At 28.7% G+C, this 17,941-nt stretch overlaps 1 protein-coding gene across 6 annotated transcripts in view; it reads left to right on the forward strand.

Annotated features, from left to right (window-relative positions):
• LOC114931319 (uncharacterized) overlaps positions 1 to 17,941 on the forward strand; it is a 53,329-nt gene that overhangs the window by 15,110 nt on the left and 20,278 nt on the right. For 3 of the 6 annotated variants that reach the window (XM_085488172.1, XM_085488176.1, XM_085488175.1), the window contains 3 exons: positions 14,081 to 14,129; positions 14,317 to 14,436; positions 15,036 to 15,243. In XM_085488172.1, the coding sequence (XP_085344298.1) occupies positions 14,081 to 14,129; positions 14,317 to 14,436; positions 15,036 to 15,243 (377 nt within the window). Of the gene's footprint in view, positions 1 to 1,979; positions 2,207 to 4,616; positions 4,871 to 14,080; positions 14,130 to 14,316; positions 14,437 to 15,035; positions 15,244 to 17,941 lie in introns of those variants that run through there. The other 3 variants (XM_085488174.1, XM_085488178.1, XM_085488177.1) reach the window with 3 other exon arrangements.

Raw genomic sequence — 17,941 nt, forward strand, 5'->3', positions numbered from 1 at the left:
AAAAATTAAAAAGTGTCTTACTTTTAAACCTCTATTTTGCGAAAACAAACGTCTGTGTGTATCTTAATTTTTCATGTTAAGGAAGAAACTTCCTAGAAAACATTTTGCGCGCAAATACCTAGTCATTGCATACAAAAGCGGCTCATACTGCGCAAGTGAAATCTTATCCTAATGCGTCGCGTCATAATGATAGCAAATGCTAGCACACTTTGCGCGCGATTTCATCTTATTATAAGTAGATCTTATTATAAGCAAGATACATAAGCATATGCAACAAGCATATTGCTGTCTCGATCACATCACTGGCATTTTTTTGGCAATTTGATATCCATTTGCACGTAATTTGCTGGTGTATCAAATAATACATAAGCTAACCATTTGCGTGCAATATGTACGACTAAACATATCCCACATGCAAAACTCAGGCAAATTTCGTACACAGTTTATATGCGTAAAATGCACAAATTTTGCACGCAAAAATTGTTATCTGGGTTTTAAATAGTTTAAATTAACACTAGCAGCAGTGTAATTTTTACAACCAAACGACTTGTTTATGTACGCATCAGCTGATAGTACTTAGTTGCTAAGTGTTAAAAAACTAATTACTAATTTTCATAATTATTATTGATCTCAGGCAAAAACGTTACTTATATTATTTGTTTGCATTTTCATTCTCTACAACATCCTGTACGGTCCGAATTTATTTCAAATTTACCCTGTATACACATAATGATACATATACAATAAATAATACGGTAATAAAACTGAGGTACAAATAATAAGTTAATATACTTTATAAATTTTTTTTTTAACTTTACACTTTACTTAACTTCTTTTGTATAAAAAATATTGTTTTTATACTTATAAATAAACATTTTTTGTAAATAAATATATATTTTTTCTACTCGATTAGAAAATAAGCTATGTGAATTATGTACCTATATATTTCTTAATGATTATTATTTTTCTAGTTATTTTTCAACTTTGTATTATTATAGTATTGTTACGAGATGTGTTTAATTTAGTAATTATAGTAGCTAGCATATATAATAGTAAACATGTATAGTAGTTGCTTAGTAATAAATTTTTTTTTACTTTTATTACGATTGCAATGTTACGTATTAGAAACTAATTAAATGGCTATTAAGATATAGCTAAAAAGAATATTAATATGTAGCAATTACAAAAAAAATTAAAATAAAAATCAGATAATTTAAGAAAAATTTGTGCCAACGCGATCATGGAAGACATCTGAAATACGTTCTTTTACGTAAAGCATAAATATCAATTATTATCAAGTAAAATATTAATAATATTTAATCTTGATTCACATTTTAAAATGTGAAAAATATATAATCTATATTAATAAATCTACATATCTTTAAATATACATACACATTTCTTATCTATTTGAAATTAGAAGCTAATTTATTATAATTATGTAATCTGTTTAGAGAGATTACATAATTATGAAAAAGTAATGATATGCAATCGAGTTACTGTTAAATATTGAGATAAGAAAATAGTATTACAATTATATTTATCATAAAAAATTATAATTATCATAATTTATAGTTATCGTTGGTGCACATTTTTTGTATAAGAATATTTTTACTGCATTTATAGAAAGAGGAAATAATTATTCATCACATATTTAAAAGATTATATTGTCTAATTAAAATAAATAATAAATAATTCTTTTGATAAAGAAAATTTATGGCAAATAAAATTTAATTAAAATCGTAAAATGACGGAAAAGTATCATGTTATTCGGAATACAATATACGATTTGTATTTTACAGAAAGAAAGAACTTTTATTTTATCATACTACATTAATTATCTTTTGTTGGATGCATATTCTATACAATATTTAATCTATCTTATCTCGCACGCAAATAAAAATAGAGGATACGTTTCTATTTGTCATAACTTTGTGATATCACAATTTACACAATGTCGGTGAGATTAATCTTCAAATAATATTGCAAATAACAGGATACTGTCAGTATTCGATTGGACACCACACAGTGCGCCAGTGAGCATTTACGTCGCAATATCATTGATGATAAATACGTTTCTTCGTGAGCAAAGTACGACTAATCAAAAAATTAAGTAGACATTACTATTGTGTAATTAAGCAAATAAAGTTTAGTTTTCTCAAATCATTAGAAAGGAAACCGTGTTTGTGTTCTCTCGAGAGACGCGGTACGTATTGCGTTAAGACATTTATTATAGATTAATACATTCTTTTATTTTGCGTAATTCAATTTATCAATAAGTGCTTAATTCTCTTTGTACATATTTTGACACATATACATACATTTTAATAAATTTTTATAAGATAAATAATTTGTTTTTTTTTTGTTAGCATTATTGAAATCAGGTGATTTTAAAATAAATAGACGTATTTTGGAGCCTAAATCATCGATTAATACCATTTTTATCATCAACACTCTTGTGCCACCTACACATCATTTTCTTACATTTTTGTGTTGTTATGTTACATGTTGGTGTTGCATAAAATAACAATCAAATCAAATATTGCATATTCTTTAGTATCAGCATTCTTTTAACAATTTTTCCGAAATGTTTAAACTTTGATGAATACTGATTGTGCAATTCACAATACTATTTCGCACTTCATTATAATTTACTAATTATTTATTACCATTATTTATTTACAATTGTAGATGAGTTTCTTTAATTTTTATGACGCTGATACATGCATTTAACTTTATACAATTATGTTATTTTTATGCTAAATTAAAATCAAGCATAATAATATTGTATTAATGTTATTTTTATTAATACTTCATTATATAATACTTTTTTATTAAATTTTATAATTAAAAAATGTTAAGTTTTTCTAATTTTTTAAACGTTAATTATAAATATTTTTTGTTTATCTATTTAAAAGATTTCAAATATTTCTCTTTCTTTGTTGCTAAACGTATGTAAATATTTACAACTAAATTGCTTGTGTGTTATATTTGAAATAACTTTGCTAGAATTAAATAAATATATATTTTTTGAAGATATTGTATTTTTCAAAATAATAATTTATAAAAAAATATAATTGTGTGCAATTTACAACATAAATAATTATTACCGAGAGTATTCTATTAAAAATGCGTAATAAAGCTTTAATTACTATGTGGAATAAGTATATAAAAAATCCCACAACAGATATTTAATAATCCAATTTTGGCAACAACTATATACTTGTCAAAATAACTTTATTTTTTAATATCATATATTTGACATAATTTTTAATTATATTTGAAATATAATAAATATTTAGGATTTTGAATAAGTTGTAAATTATTTTGTATATGTAAGCGTTACAATATACGTGTGTGTGTGTGTGTGTGTGTGTGTGTGTGTGTGTGTGTTATATATAATAAAATTCTATAATATATATTATAAAATAAATAATAAAATTATATATTATAACATTTAAAAATATTGATTTTATATAAATATTTTAATCGTTATGATGTTTTATAAATATTTTAAATATTATTTAATAACATTGATTTTTTAAAATATTAATAAAATGTTTTAAAAATATTAGTTTAGGTTTTAATATTAGATTTAAAAATATAGTTTAAATGTTTCTCTTAACTGCTATTAATCAAGTTTATTAAAATATTTAATAGTATATTAGGTAACAAGTGCGGGGAATCGTAAATCGGCCGAGAGTGCGGAAGTTTGACGCACGAGGCGAAGCCGAGTTGATATTTGAATTGAGGACGACTCTTATCATTTATACTACACTTTACTCATTATATATTATTTATTTTCTTTGCGTTACAAAGCATATTATTTAATATACATATTCACTGTTATTTGACGAAGCGTATCAATCATATTGTATGCCTGCCGCATGTATGTGACCCTGAGTTTATTTATTATTATTGTAAGACGACGTCTTCCAAGGCGGCCGGTGTTTAGAATTATTATTCCATGTTATTATATTTCACGAATTTGCACGATGTTTGGACATGTATCTGTTGGGATGTGCTAATCGAGACAAGAGACACGGTTTTCTTTTATACAGGGTGTCTGGTAACTAACGGACCAACGATTACAAATGGATTCTTTGGTCAATTTGGGAACGATTTTTCCTCAGCGAAAATGTCGAAAAAGGTCATCATTTTTTACAACTTTCCAATATTTGTCATTATGTATCTTTATAACTCAGCCTCAAATTAAAATTTTATTATAATAAACTCTACCTGAAATTAACTGAAGAATGTAATTATGTTAGACTTTTAACTCCAAAACGTTTAGTTTTCAAAAAATCCATTTTTTTCAATCGCTTATAATTCAAAAATTATTGACTTCTCAACATTTTTGCTAAGGAAAAATCGTCTCCAAATTGGCCAGAGAATCCGCCCTTAATCATTGGTCCGTTAGTTACCGGACACCCTGTATATATATATATACGCATCATTGTCTCACTTTGTTTTGGTCTAATCACGTGAACGAAGAAACGGTCAATCACATGAACATGAACGGTCAAAATATCAATCGCGGGATTCCGGGATGTATCGGGCTTTTTCGGATCGACAACGAAGGCATACCTGTGCGGCCTGAAATAAATTCGCACAGGTCACTTGCTAATCTTCATGTCTCGAGGAGCGCATCGCAACAGATACATGTCCAAACATCGTGCAAATTCGTGAAATATAATAACATGGAATAATAATTCTAAACAAAGTCTGAACTTTAAAACTTAAAGAATTTAAACAATTTGTTTCTAAGTCATTCATTACTAAGTCAGCTAATAACGGTGATAGAGGGGATCCCATAGGGCTTCCATAAATCTGTTCATAGTACTGCTCATTAAATTGAAAACTAGTTGAAGTAAGTATTACATCAATAGCGTATAGAAACTGTTGCAAATTAAATTTAGTTCTTGGACTTATGTCACTCCAACGACTTTCAATTGCAGAAAAAACTAAATTTTTTGGAATATTCGTAAACAACGAACAAACATCCAAGGAAATCATTACGTCATCGTCATTAATCCTTGTATTTTTAATAATATTCACAAACGTCCAACCATCTTTAACATTTGAATCCGGTTTCTTAACAGACTTAACTAATATATCATGAATGTAACCGGCCATATTATAAAAGGGACTGCCCAACGATGACACAATGATTCTCAATGGATACCCGCTCTTATAGATCTTTGGGAGCCCATAACACCGTGGCAAATTACCATTCGTGCAATTCAGAAATTTATATATTTGATCATCAATGATCTCATTATTATGCCATGACTTTACTAACGTATGAAGTTTATTCGTCAGACGCGTAATCGGATTTTTATTTAATTTTTTGTATGTCATCGAATCATTTAACAATAATTCCATATTAGTCACGTAGTCATTTTTATTCATAACCACTGTCACTTGTCCTTTATCAGCTTTGGTAACAATCAAATCTTTATTATTCTGCAAATATTTATTAGAAATATTAAAAGCATTCTGAATAAATTTGTCACAATAATTAATATGTTTACTTTTAGATAGAAATTTTTGTAGTGAATTGGCAATGGATATTCTAGTTGTTTTCAAAGCATCCTCAGGAACATAACGACAATTCGATTCGAAATTCTTTATAACTTCAACGGTATAATTTAATTGGTTGTTCTCATTTGAGCAATAAATCGGCAATGCAAACGTGTCACCTATGTGATTTTGGTACACAGATGTGATTTTGGACATGACTTTGATTGGAAATCACCGACCATTTTACATAATGAGAAACATGTAAGAAAGAGAGAGATTGCTGAAATGTTCTTCATAAAGAAGCATGATAATACGGTTAACCTACAGAAATACACTGAGAATTTGACAAATATTTACGACAAAATAATAAAGATTGTTTAGTGGTGCGTTTCAAATTTAGTCGTTGACGAAACATCATAGCGATGGGACGTGTTCCTCTTTTAACCTTTAACTATTAATTTTAAATAAGACCGATGTGATGTTGTGTTAATCTTAGTTTAATTGATGGGTATGTTTATAAAATTTATATTTATATTATTAACTTAACATTTAAATGGGTTCTTGTATGTTTCAACATTGGTAAAAACTATTGTGTAATATTATGTTATAGAATTTTCACTTGATAAGGACCACAACAAATGGTCGAAACGTCGTGAAAGAATTAAATAAAATTGCTAGTTACATCGAAATCAAGTTTGCCAAGTTTATTTTTATAAAATATTTATTAAATATTTTAGTGTAAATCAAATCTTTGCAAAATTTCGAGTAAGTTACTTGGTAGTCAATATATCGTGAACATAATCACAATAATTGCCAATTGCTTTTCATGCACAAAATAATATTGTGACGCTATATTATTAGCTATTGCATTTATAATTTCAGCAATTTTACAAAATTATATTGAAAGTTCGATGATAATGTCAAAATATTAAAAGTGATCACTTTACAAAAACATTATATTTAATATATGTATAAAAAACACTAAAGATTTTATTTATGATTTGCATTGCTGATATATTGCTCATTAATCAATTGCGAAATGAATTAAAGAGAGAACTGATATGACATGAATCTGTAATTGCAAAGCTGATGCAAGTAAAAATATATAAAGACAACATGTTTTTATTTATCACAATATGGTTTTATCCACTATAAAATACATTGATAGCTAATTATTTATCTACTTTATTTTATGAATAAATTGTGATAATTTTATGTATTACAAAAATCGTTTCTATTTAGATAATATAATTTACATAAAATTTTTTATTTGTTATAATTAGCATTTTCCGATTTTTATACAGATTTTTATTTTTTTTTCTTCGCGCGCGCGCGCACACACACACGCACACGCTCACGCGCACAACACAAAGGTACATAACGAATTTAGATCATACATATAGGTGTGATATTTTACTGTATCGCATTTCATAATACCGCGTTTCATAATATCTTATTTAATTTAGAAGTTGATAGTAATCATATTATTTGAAATTTTAGTCCTGCTTGTATAAGAACATCACTCAATATTATAATAATGACTGTCATCATTATCATGTCTTTTTATCTTAGAAAAAAGATAACGAAATTTTTTAGAGTTCTTTTAATTGTTTAATTACATATTATACATTCATGTTTACCTTATTCATTTTAGTTACTGTCATTAATAATAGTTTTGATTATAAGAAATTTTTTTTAATAAAATTCTTATTTGATTTATGATATCATTTAAGTATAATTCAGTATAACAAAAATTAAAAATAGATAGAGCTTTATTTTACAGTTTTTGAATATTATATAATACTCTTTTAAATAAGATGAGTTATATCATTCTTATGATAGCATTGATGTCATAAATTGAATATCCATAAATAAAATGCAAATTCTTCTTCTCTCCTCTCCTATGAAATTATTATTATATATATTTAACATTTTTCAGCTTTTAAAAATATATTTTTTAATATATAAATATTATATACTTAAGGAAATCCTTTAGCAAATGACAAACTTCGACAAAATAGCAGCACACATATCCTAAACATATGCACGTATACGCACATATACGTACGAATTACGAATCGTATTTCTAATTACAAATTTTTATTAGACGTACTTTTAATCTAGGTTTAGAGGATACCAGTACTTTCTTTTGTGTCCTCTAATTCCAAGAAATGTGCATTTTTATTCGTACAAAGTGCATGTTTTATATAAAGCACATATTATGAGGTTGACAGCTTGTCTGCAATTCGAGATGTCATATCGAGATGAAAAGAGATAAGAAAAACTGTTATTTTTCATTTTTCATATCAAATCGAATTTCCCTGGGATTATTGAAGCATGTATTGCAATCGTAGAGAAGCATTTTTAATTCCATCAAATTAAAAAAAGATATATTAGAAGTACGAAAATATACAACTGTATGGGGCATTCTACGCCAACTCGTGAGGGGTTAAACCTCGACCTTTTTATTTTTGATGGCGGCTCGTTTTTTCAGCAGATTTTTACGAGTACTTTACTCGTAAAGATGTAAAAGCGTTTCCATAATAAATGTAGCGTTTTTGAAATAAAGCCTGCGCAAAATATAGATTACAAAATTTTCAATTAATTTTTTATATTAAACAACGTCCAAGAAAAAAATTCATTGAATATAAAATGCGCTATTTTGATCATATTTTAGGGAAAAAATTACTAAAAATTTTTATAATAATATTTTTGAACAAATATAGTAAAAAAGCAGAAAAAATTAAATATCTCGAAAACCCTATTTTCTATTTTTTTTTTAAATTTATAGGGAATATTCTGGAAAGTATTAGAAGAATTTCAAAACTAATTGTAAGTCAAAATTGCGCAGAAAATTTGGGAATTTTTTATAAATTTTGAGAGTATTTATTTATACAAGACTTTGTTAGACAAAATAAAGCTGATACAAACATAAAAAGTAACTGTTACCACGAAAGAAAGCGCGCGTGTGTGTATTAGAAAACATAACAGAACAGAATTATCCTATAGTGACTTACAGTGCTGTGAACTTAAAATTTATTTTACTTTTCACAACATTAATTACAATAAACTCTTTTAACGCTTAAACGCTTCAAACTCATCAATTCGTCTTATTTTAGCTGGTAAGGCGTTGAACATTTTCACTCCTTCATAAAACATACTCTTCTGTGCACTCGTTGTTCTGCGAAATTGCATTACAATATTCTCAGCTTGTCGCGTTTGTCTTTCACTCTCATTTCCTACTACTGTTAATTTATTTTTTAATTGACCCGGTAACATATTCAAAATTTTAAAAATAAATATATACATATTATAATATAGCCTCTGTCTTACGAACATAAACTGCAGCGCTTGCAGCATACGCTCTACTTTGATATATCTATCACATTGCAATATGACCCTCATAGCCCGGTTTTGCGCTTTTTGCAACTCATTCAGCTGTGTTTCTCCCATATCAATTAACAGCGTCGCACAATACTCAAAGTAAGGCGCTATGATTAATTTATATATAATGCATCTAGTGTATGCCGATATGTAGTTCTATTCTATTTAAAAAACGCACTTTTTTCCCTATTTTCTTTAGCATGTAATCACAGTGGTCCTTAAATATTAACTTATCATCAATAATTATGCTTAGATATTTCATTCTTTCTTTCACACGCTCTATCTCTGTTCCGTCCAAACATTCCAATGTTACCTTTTAGTTATTTTCTTATATTTCGAACTATCATATATTTCGTTTTCCCCGCGTTCATTTTTAGCTTATTTGTATTCATCCATCTTTCGATATTCATTTTTCTTTCTAATTCTGCACTATTTTCTCCACTCACATACACTAACGTATCGTTTGCAAACATTTTTATATTACATTCTTCCGGACAGATTTTAATTATATCGTTTATATATATTATAAATAACAAAGGTTCTTGTGTGTGTGTGTGTGTGTGTGTGTGTGTGTGTACAGATCTCTGTGGTACTTCATATTTTGTGGCCATTAATGTGGACCATTTATTATTAAATCGTACCTGCTGTGTTCTATTCTTTAAATAATATGATTTTAACCATTCTAAAACTGTTCCTCTAATTCCATATTGATATAATTTCTCTAATAATCTTTCTCTATCTATTGTTTCAAATGCTCGCTTGAGATCCATAAAAATTATCCCCACCATTTTTGTCTCGCTAACTAACAATTTCCATTCGTCAATGACTGTTTGAATAGCTGTTTCACAGGAATACTGTTTTATAAAATCTGACTGATGCTCTATTATAATACAGTTATCTTCCAAATACGTTTCAATTTGCTTTTTAATTACTAATTCTAACACTTTTTCAAATACTGGTAACATATTAATAGGCCTAAATTCACTTGCTTTTCTGGTTTTTTCTATTTTTGGAATCGGTATTATCGTAAACGTTTTCCAACCTTTTGGACAGTAACCTTGCCTCAAAGAGTTATTATATCAATAAATTCCTCCTTTATTACATAAAATACTGCTTTAAGTATATCACTAGTTATTCCCTCTTCCGTACCTTTCTTTTTTGGTAGTTCCATAACCATTTTTTCTAACTGCTCTATTCTAATCATTTCAAAATTTTCCATTATTCCCTCGCTTTCAATAACAAAAATAATTTTTTTATCTGAATTTTCTAACTTATCTTTACCTATAGATTTTACTATATCATCAATACTTTGTATATAATATAAATTAAATTTATCAGCTATATTGCACCCTTCGGTATTATCTAATATTTCAAAATTTATATTCTCTATTTCCTTTGTACATTTTGGTTTGCTTCTTATTATTTTTTTCAAGGTTTTCCACATAAATGTCGGATTTTCTTTGTTATGATCTATCATATTTTCATAGTATTCTTTTTTCTTTGTCCTGATTAGTTTACCCACTGCATTTCTTTCCATTTTAAACTATAACCAATTTTCTTCCGTATTATCATATAATGCTTTATTGTATGCCTCATCTTCCTTATAGCCGTTGCTTCTCTTATTTCATCCGAAAACCACTTTTTTCCTTCCCATATTTTTGGTATTCTAAATTTTTTCCTAAGTGCTGTAGCGTTCAACGCATCTACTATATATTATCAACAAGTTTCGCTCTTGCACTAACATTCATATCCTGGTTTTTTTCTAATTTATTATTACTAAATTAATAAATTCATTTACATTAAACTCTTTAAAATTTCTAGCATTAAATTTTCTGTATTTATTACTAATTTTATTCGCATTAAGATCAACTTTTAACCACGCATGGTCCGTTATATTAGGTTCATGAATTATTTGCACTCCTATTTTATTATTAGCGTAAATTAAATCTATAATTATTCTATCTTATTTTATCTTTCGTAATTCTCGTCGGTTTATTTACATATCGTTTCATGTTCAAGTTCAACATTGTCGTTTACAACTTCCTTGTGTATAAAACGAATCCAACATAATATCTATGTTAAAGTCACCTATTACTATACATTCTCCTCGCATTATTAATTCTTCTATTATATCCTCCAGAAATCTCACGAAATCACCATGCGATGAACTCGGTGAATGATATATTACGTACTGTTCTCACTTCTGTATACAATTTGTCTTTTACTTCAATCGCAGCACATCAACAATTTGCTTCTAACTTTTTTATTAATACTATCTCATATTTAATATCATCCCTTATCTATAAAATAACCCCTTCTGTATTTCTGTTTTTAGCATCATATCTAATCATACTATAACCTGGTACGCTCACTTCAAAGTCTTCAATATCAGCAGTCACTCTGGTTTCTGATAACGCTACGAACGCAGGGTTCATTTCCTTCATAATCTGATACTATATCTCGTCCTTATGCGCCATCACACTTTGCGCATTTGTATATAGTATTAATTCCGTTTCCTTCTGTAGTTGCTATTTAGCTTCCTCCCAGCCGGCTCTCTTCTTCTTCTCCTGTATCGCCCTCTTGAAAGTCGGACATTCCGGATCAAGTGCGTCATGTTCATCATTTATTTTTAAATTGTATGTTTTAACCTTAAACATACAATTTATACATCTTTTATTTGCCGCTGTACATTCACTCACATTATGATCTCCTGCACATTTGTGACATGTTTCATTACGCGTACAATTTTTTGCAATATAATAATAATCCCAGCATTTAAAACATCTTTTAATGTTAATGTGATTGAATGCAGGACACTTTCTCCATCCTGTACATTCAGTTTCCCTTTGCTCAACATTACTTCATGAGTTTTTTTATCTGCTTCAATTATTACGATACCATCCTTTTCTCTTCTTCCGGATTGATTTTTATCATTTCTTTTCTTTTTAAGTATTTTCTTCACTATCCGCATATAAATTCCTTCATTTTTCACATCAATTTTGCTCTGCTTTTTAATCGTACCTATTAAATCGTCATTATTTAATTTTATTTCGTCCTCGCCAATATTGACAATTTTTATCTTAGGTTTCCTTTACGGTGACTCAGTAACTTTGAAATTTTCGCTCAACTTGGCTTGTACTGTCGCCTTTAATTTTTCCATTTCTTCTTCAGTCTCACAACCGAGAATTACTGTTCCCTTACTTTTTTTTTAGCTTCGTTATTCGCATAGCCATATTCTTGATATCTATCTTTAGTTTTTCAGTTTTCTGTTGCTTCACTCTCCCGTTGCTCCTTGGGTTTGACAATTATAATATTTTCTTTTTTCTTCTCTTTAATTGCGTTACTATAACTTTTCTGAGTTTCTCCTGCCGGTCCACACGCTTCTCATTGCATCATTCTTCTCAAGTCTTTCAGTTCTTGTTTAATACATCTAAATTCTTCTCGAACTATTTTCTTGACCATTATTTTAATTTCTGCCTTACATGCGGTTTTGTCTTTCATTTTTTTCACAATCTTTACTAGCTAATCTATTTTTACATTAATACTCGTTAATCCACTCATTCTTGATGTTCTATTTCCACTGCTAGATGCCTTAAGCGAACGTAGATTCTGTAGATCTTGGTCTGTCCCTGCTACTCCCCGCCACGGTCGATGTCTTTCTCATATCTGCTTCACTTTTAGTTGTAAATTTCTCAAATAGGCCAGGACACGACACCAACTCGTGATTTTTATTATAAATTTTATGTTTATGTTACACATTCTGGATGGTAAAAAAGCTTAACACATGACTTGCATGCCACCACTTGCCTTTTCATTGCGTTCTTACATGCCGAACATCGATACTCGTCATATTCATCGTCCATATCGATAATTACCGGCCGGAACTGTTAGTAGCATAGGCGGTCAGTCACCTGTCCAAATTCTCACATCAGCACTTGTATGCCCACCTTTAATGTCTACGTGTCGCGCAAAATCTCGATTCCTTATAAAAGAAATCTATCTCACTCGCTCACAAATCAGCATATTCCGGTTAGATAACACTCATGTCTATTCCCGGTTCATGTAATTATTACTTCACTACTTCTTCACCACTCTCCCTCACTATTTAACCACTTAAAATTTATTACTTCTGCAGAGCGATGTTTGACATATCTTCTTCACTAGAAGAAGAGAGAGAGAGAAAAGAGAGAGAGCGAGAGAGAGAGGAAGAGAGAGAAAGAGAGAGAGAGAGAGAGAGAGAGAGAGAGAGAGAGAGAGAGCGCAACGTATATGCACGAAAATGTGTATCTTGTATGGCGCAAAAATCAAATATCGCCATCAATTTTTAAATGTGTAACAATAAAAATTGTATAAATGTAACATTATTCAATGTTACAGAACTTTGCACTATCAATGCCAATAAAAATGATGTTTCTAAAACATTGTTATAATAGGCACCACAAATTTTTTGCATTAAACTTTTTTACTTTCTTACAATGTTTAATGATGTTTCCAAATTGCTACAAACTCTGTATTGTATTTAATTAAATTCTGTATTGTGATATTTCTGGTCAGAGTATAAGCATAGAGTAATAATATAGATATTCTTGTCATGTAATATATGTAAATTCAAGATTTTAATATAATCTAAATACAGTTTAGGCGTTATTGACATTAAATAATTTTTAATTGTAAGATATTTTATACACGAGAGTGTGTATGGGGTGTTTGCGTGTATTTTTATTACTTTATATACTTTTCTTTGAATAATATAGTTTCATGTGTTTATTATTCTTATTTAGGTATATTTATATATTGCTGCAACTTATATTAAAAATAAAATAAAAAATAAAATAAAACTTTCAATAAAAATAAGATAAAAAATAAGAATCTTTATGCACGTAGTTTAACGAAAATAAAAAATAAAGTTACACAAGTTAACTCTAAAATGATAAAATTGTAATGTAAATTTATTAATAGAAATGTAGAAATGTGTGTAATGTATTAAAGGCTTTTTTCATTCTATTTAAAAATCTATTTCATGTTTATATTGCACTGATAATAAAAAAATAATTTAATTAAATGAGACGACTATAAAACAATTTATTAAATGCAATTATGTGTACAGTGACATTATTATTATATAATTACGTACTACATCAATTTTTAATCATATTTTAAACTTCATACATAGGATCGAAAACTCTAATATCTTCGGCAAAATGGCTACAGATGATTTGAAAGTAAGTGCAAAAACAATCGCGCAAATATTATAAATTATTTTTTTTTGTATAATTTTCTATATAATATTTAAAAGAAAATTAGCGTTAATATAATACATATCCAGATTAAAAATACAAATGCAAGTTTATTATGACTTTAAAAAATATTGTAATTATTTAAAATGACAAACTCATTTATTAATTTTAGCCTTTTACTGTGGAAGATAATGTTTACAAAGGGAAAGTGTCGCCTTATGTTACTAACTATAAAAGCCTGGCAGAATTAATATGGATTAAAATGCGGAACAATGGAAATAAAATTGCACACGTGAGTCAATTTTTACACATGACATCAATTTTATATGTATATACTCAATCAAATTACAAAAAAATTATTAAAAATAATTTTAAAGTTGTATAATACTTGTTAAAAGATATAAATAATGAAATATTAGGACTTATTAATTTTATCCTAATCCCTCTTCTCTCAATATGTTTAAGAAACACAACATAAATCTACAGATGTCCTTACTAAATACAATTTGAATAAATGAGAAAAATATAATTAAATTTTCCTTAATTTACTTAAAATTTAATCGCAAATTTAATTTTTTTAATATTATTTTTAATCTTTTTTATTTAGCTTTATTATATCGATAATAAAGTATAAATGTATCCATGTTCAATTTTGTAATTTGATTATACAACAGATATAAAATAGTTGAATAATATTAATATACAATTGTATACCTTTTAATATTATTAAAATTAATTTATATTAATCTCATATCAAGTAAACATTTTCAAAAATTATATAGAATACTCTAGGTCCATATTTAATTCTGATTAAATAATTCTGATTAAATAATTTACAATAAAACGCACATTAAGATATCATGCATATGTATAATAGCAATAATTTCTTAGTTGGACGCACGCACTGAGAAAATAGTTACATATTCAGAGCTACAAGACAAAGTCATAAGATGCGCGTTATGGCTACAAAAACAAGGAGTCAAACCCAACGATGTTGTCAGTGTCTGTACACATAATCATTTCAATTCCATTGTGCCCTGTTTGGCGGCAACTTATCTCAACGTTATTTTTAATCCGTGGAACGAAAACATGGATTTGAGTAAGTTTTATTACGATAGTTAAAAACATTGCTACAATTTATTCAATTAGTAAGCAGAAAGAATAAAATTCTAATGATGCTGAATATAATTTTACCTCTCCTCAAAGTTAAAAGTCGACCAAACTGGCAATCATTTATTATAAATAATTAGTTGTAATACAACGTTTCGGCTGTCATTGCAGCCCTTTTCAAGTAAATTTATAAAAAGTTACATAAAAATAATTATAATTTTAATACAATTCATCGCTACAACTAATTATACATTCAAATACAAAAATATGCTACATACCAAATTAATACAGTAAATCAAATTTACTGCAAACCACCGACAATATTCACCATTGTTTTGATGAACAATGTAGAACTAACAGAAGTGAGCAAGAAATAAATAGATGTTAACTGTTAGCAAGAATCTTCAGTCACTACGCGTTAAGAAAATATTGACAAACCTAATGTGTCTTTCTCAATCTAAAACCTCATAACAAAATCAAATAAATAAATAAATAGGTAAAAATAAAAATAATTTAAATAGCGTCAAGAACACGATCATAAATCCCACTAAAATTCTTCGTATCTTTCTGCAAATTAATGCTTTTACGTTGTTTTTTTATATAAAACATTTCTGCAATTTCTCTTTTTCTTGTTTGTTTTTCTTAATGCAAGATCACCGTTGCATTAATAGAAATGGAATTGATGTATTATATACCGTTCCAAAAAAATTAGACACACTGATAAAAAGAGGAAAAGATAGGATAGACAACTTAAAAAGAACCGATGTTATGTATAAAATTGAATGTGCGAATTGTGATTTTACATATATTGGACAGACAAAGCGACATTTAAAAACGCGCATCAAAGAACATAGAAATAATATAAAAAAAGACACGACATTGAATTTAGTCGTTAGTTTGCATCGGACTTGCAACGATCATGAGTTCCATTGGGATTCTCCGGTGATCTTGCATCAAGAAAAACAAACAAAAAAAAGAGAAATTGCAGGAATAATAGGTAAAAATAAATGTTTTATATAAAAAAACAACGTAAAAGCATTAATTTGCAGAAAGATACGAAGAATTTTAGTGGGACTTATGATCGTGTTCTTGACGCTATTTAAATTATTTTTATTTTTACCTATTTATTTATTTATTTGACTTTGTTATGAGGTTTTAGATTGCGAAAGACACATTAGGTTTGTCAATATTTTCTTAACGCGTAGTGACTAAGATTCTTGCCAACAGTTAACATCTATTTATTTCTTGCTTACTTCTGTCAGTTCTACATTGTTCATCAAAACAATGGTGAATATTGTCGGTGATTTGCAGTGAATTTGATTTATTGTATTAATTTGGTATGTAGCATATTTTTGTATTTAAATGTATAATTAGTTGTAGCGATGAATTGTATTAAAATTAAAATTGTAGTAAAATTATAATTATTTTTATGTAACTTTTTATAGATTTATGTTAGCGCGAAATAATTATTGGCACTAACCTTTTTACCTCGTCGCTGACTGGATTCGCGGTCCTCAGATCTATGCCAGATGGATGGATCTCGTTCAATTTATTATAATTAGTCAGGATGTGTGTGAGGATATATATATATGTATATTATGTTCCAATAAATGTATTTATTTGCGATCCGATGTGTATATATATATATTGTAGATTCGATACAGACGCCGGAGCTGCTGGTAACGCCGCCAGAATAATTACTTTCTCTGATTATCAGACTGTGTCAAAAACTGTCAAACTGTGTAACTGTGTAACTATATAACTGTCGCGCGCTCAAATATGCTTATTTTTATACTCGCTTGTCTAAAATATTCCCACCCCAAAGTACCGGACCAATCGGAGTAATTTTACATAAAATCGTTCGGTGCTCGCGAAAACAATAATTCTTACGAACGAGAGAGATTAGGTTGACGGTCGCACAAATAAATAAAATATAACGCATAATAAAACTAAACCGTCTAAGGACAAGTAAACGAAAATATAAATAAATAGATTAATATCTCTCTTGCTTTCCTTTCCCTTATACATACGACAATAAAGTTAAAATATATAAAAATGCTTACAGCTCGGCCATCCTGACTTTTTGACCGTCCCGGTCAACGTTATTATAAAATTACAAAACACAATATAAATAATCATACAAAATCATGCACGTATGTACGGGCGCATTTAATCCGGTGCTCGTATTCTTGTATAGGGCCGCTGCGTTAGCTGGAACCCGTCAACATCGGTGATGATGTAACGATCGCGATCTAGAATTTTTTCCACGATATACGGGCCTTTATATTTTGATATTAGTTTTCTATTTATTCCGGCCGCCGTTTCTACATTACGTATTTCAACGTAATCGCCAACGCTATATTTCTGGGCCGCTTTTCTGCGCAAATTATAATGTTCGGCGCCCCTTCGCTGCGCTTCGCATATCTTTTCGCACGCACTTTCGTGAGATTCGAATTCAAATATTATTACATACAGCCCCAGAAAACGCTGCATGTTCCTCGCGCTACGCGGCACCGGATAGTCAACGACGGACGCAACATTCTCGTCGCTCGGCCGGATACCGTGTCCACTTACGCAGTAACCCAAGTATTTTACCCCCGTCCGGGCGAAGTGACACTCATCGAGTCGAAATCCTAATCGATTCTCACCTGCTACCTCGAACACTCTCGATAAGATTTCGATGTGCT

The sequence above is a fragment of the Nylanderia fulva genome, unplaced genomic scaffold (genome assembly GCF_048542155.1).
Source record: "Nylanderia fulva isolate GAGA-0341 unplaced genomic scaffold, ASM4854215v1 Scaffold65, whole genome shotgun sequence".
Classification (NCBI taxonomy): domain Eukaryota; kingdom Metazoa; phylum Arthropoda; class Insecta; order Hymenoptera; family Formicidae; genus Nylanderia; species Nylanderia fulva.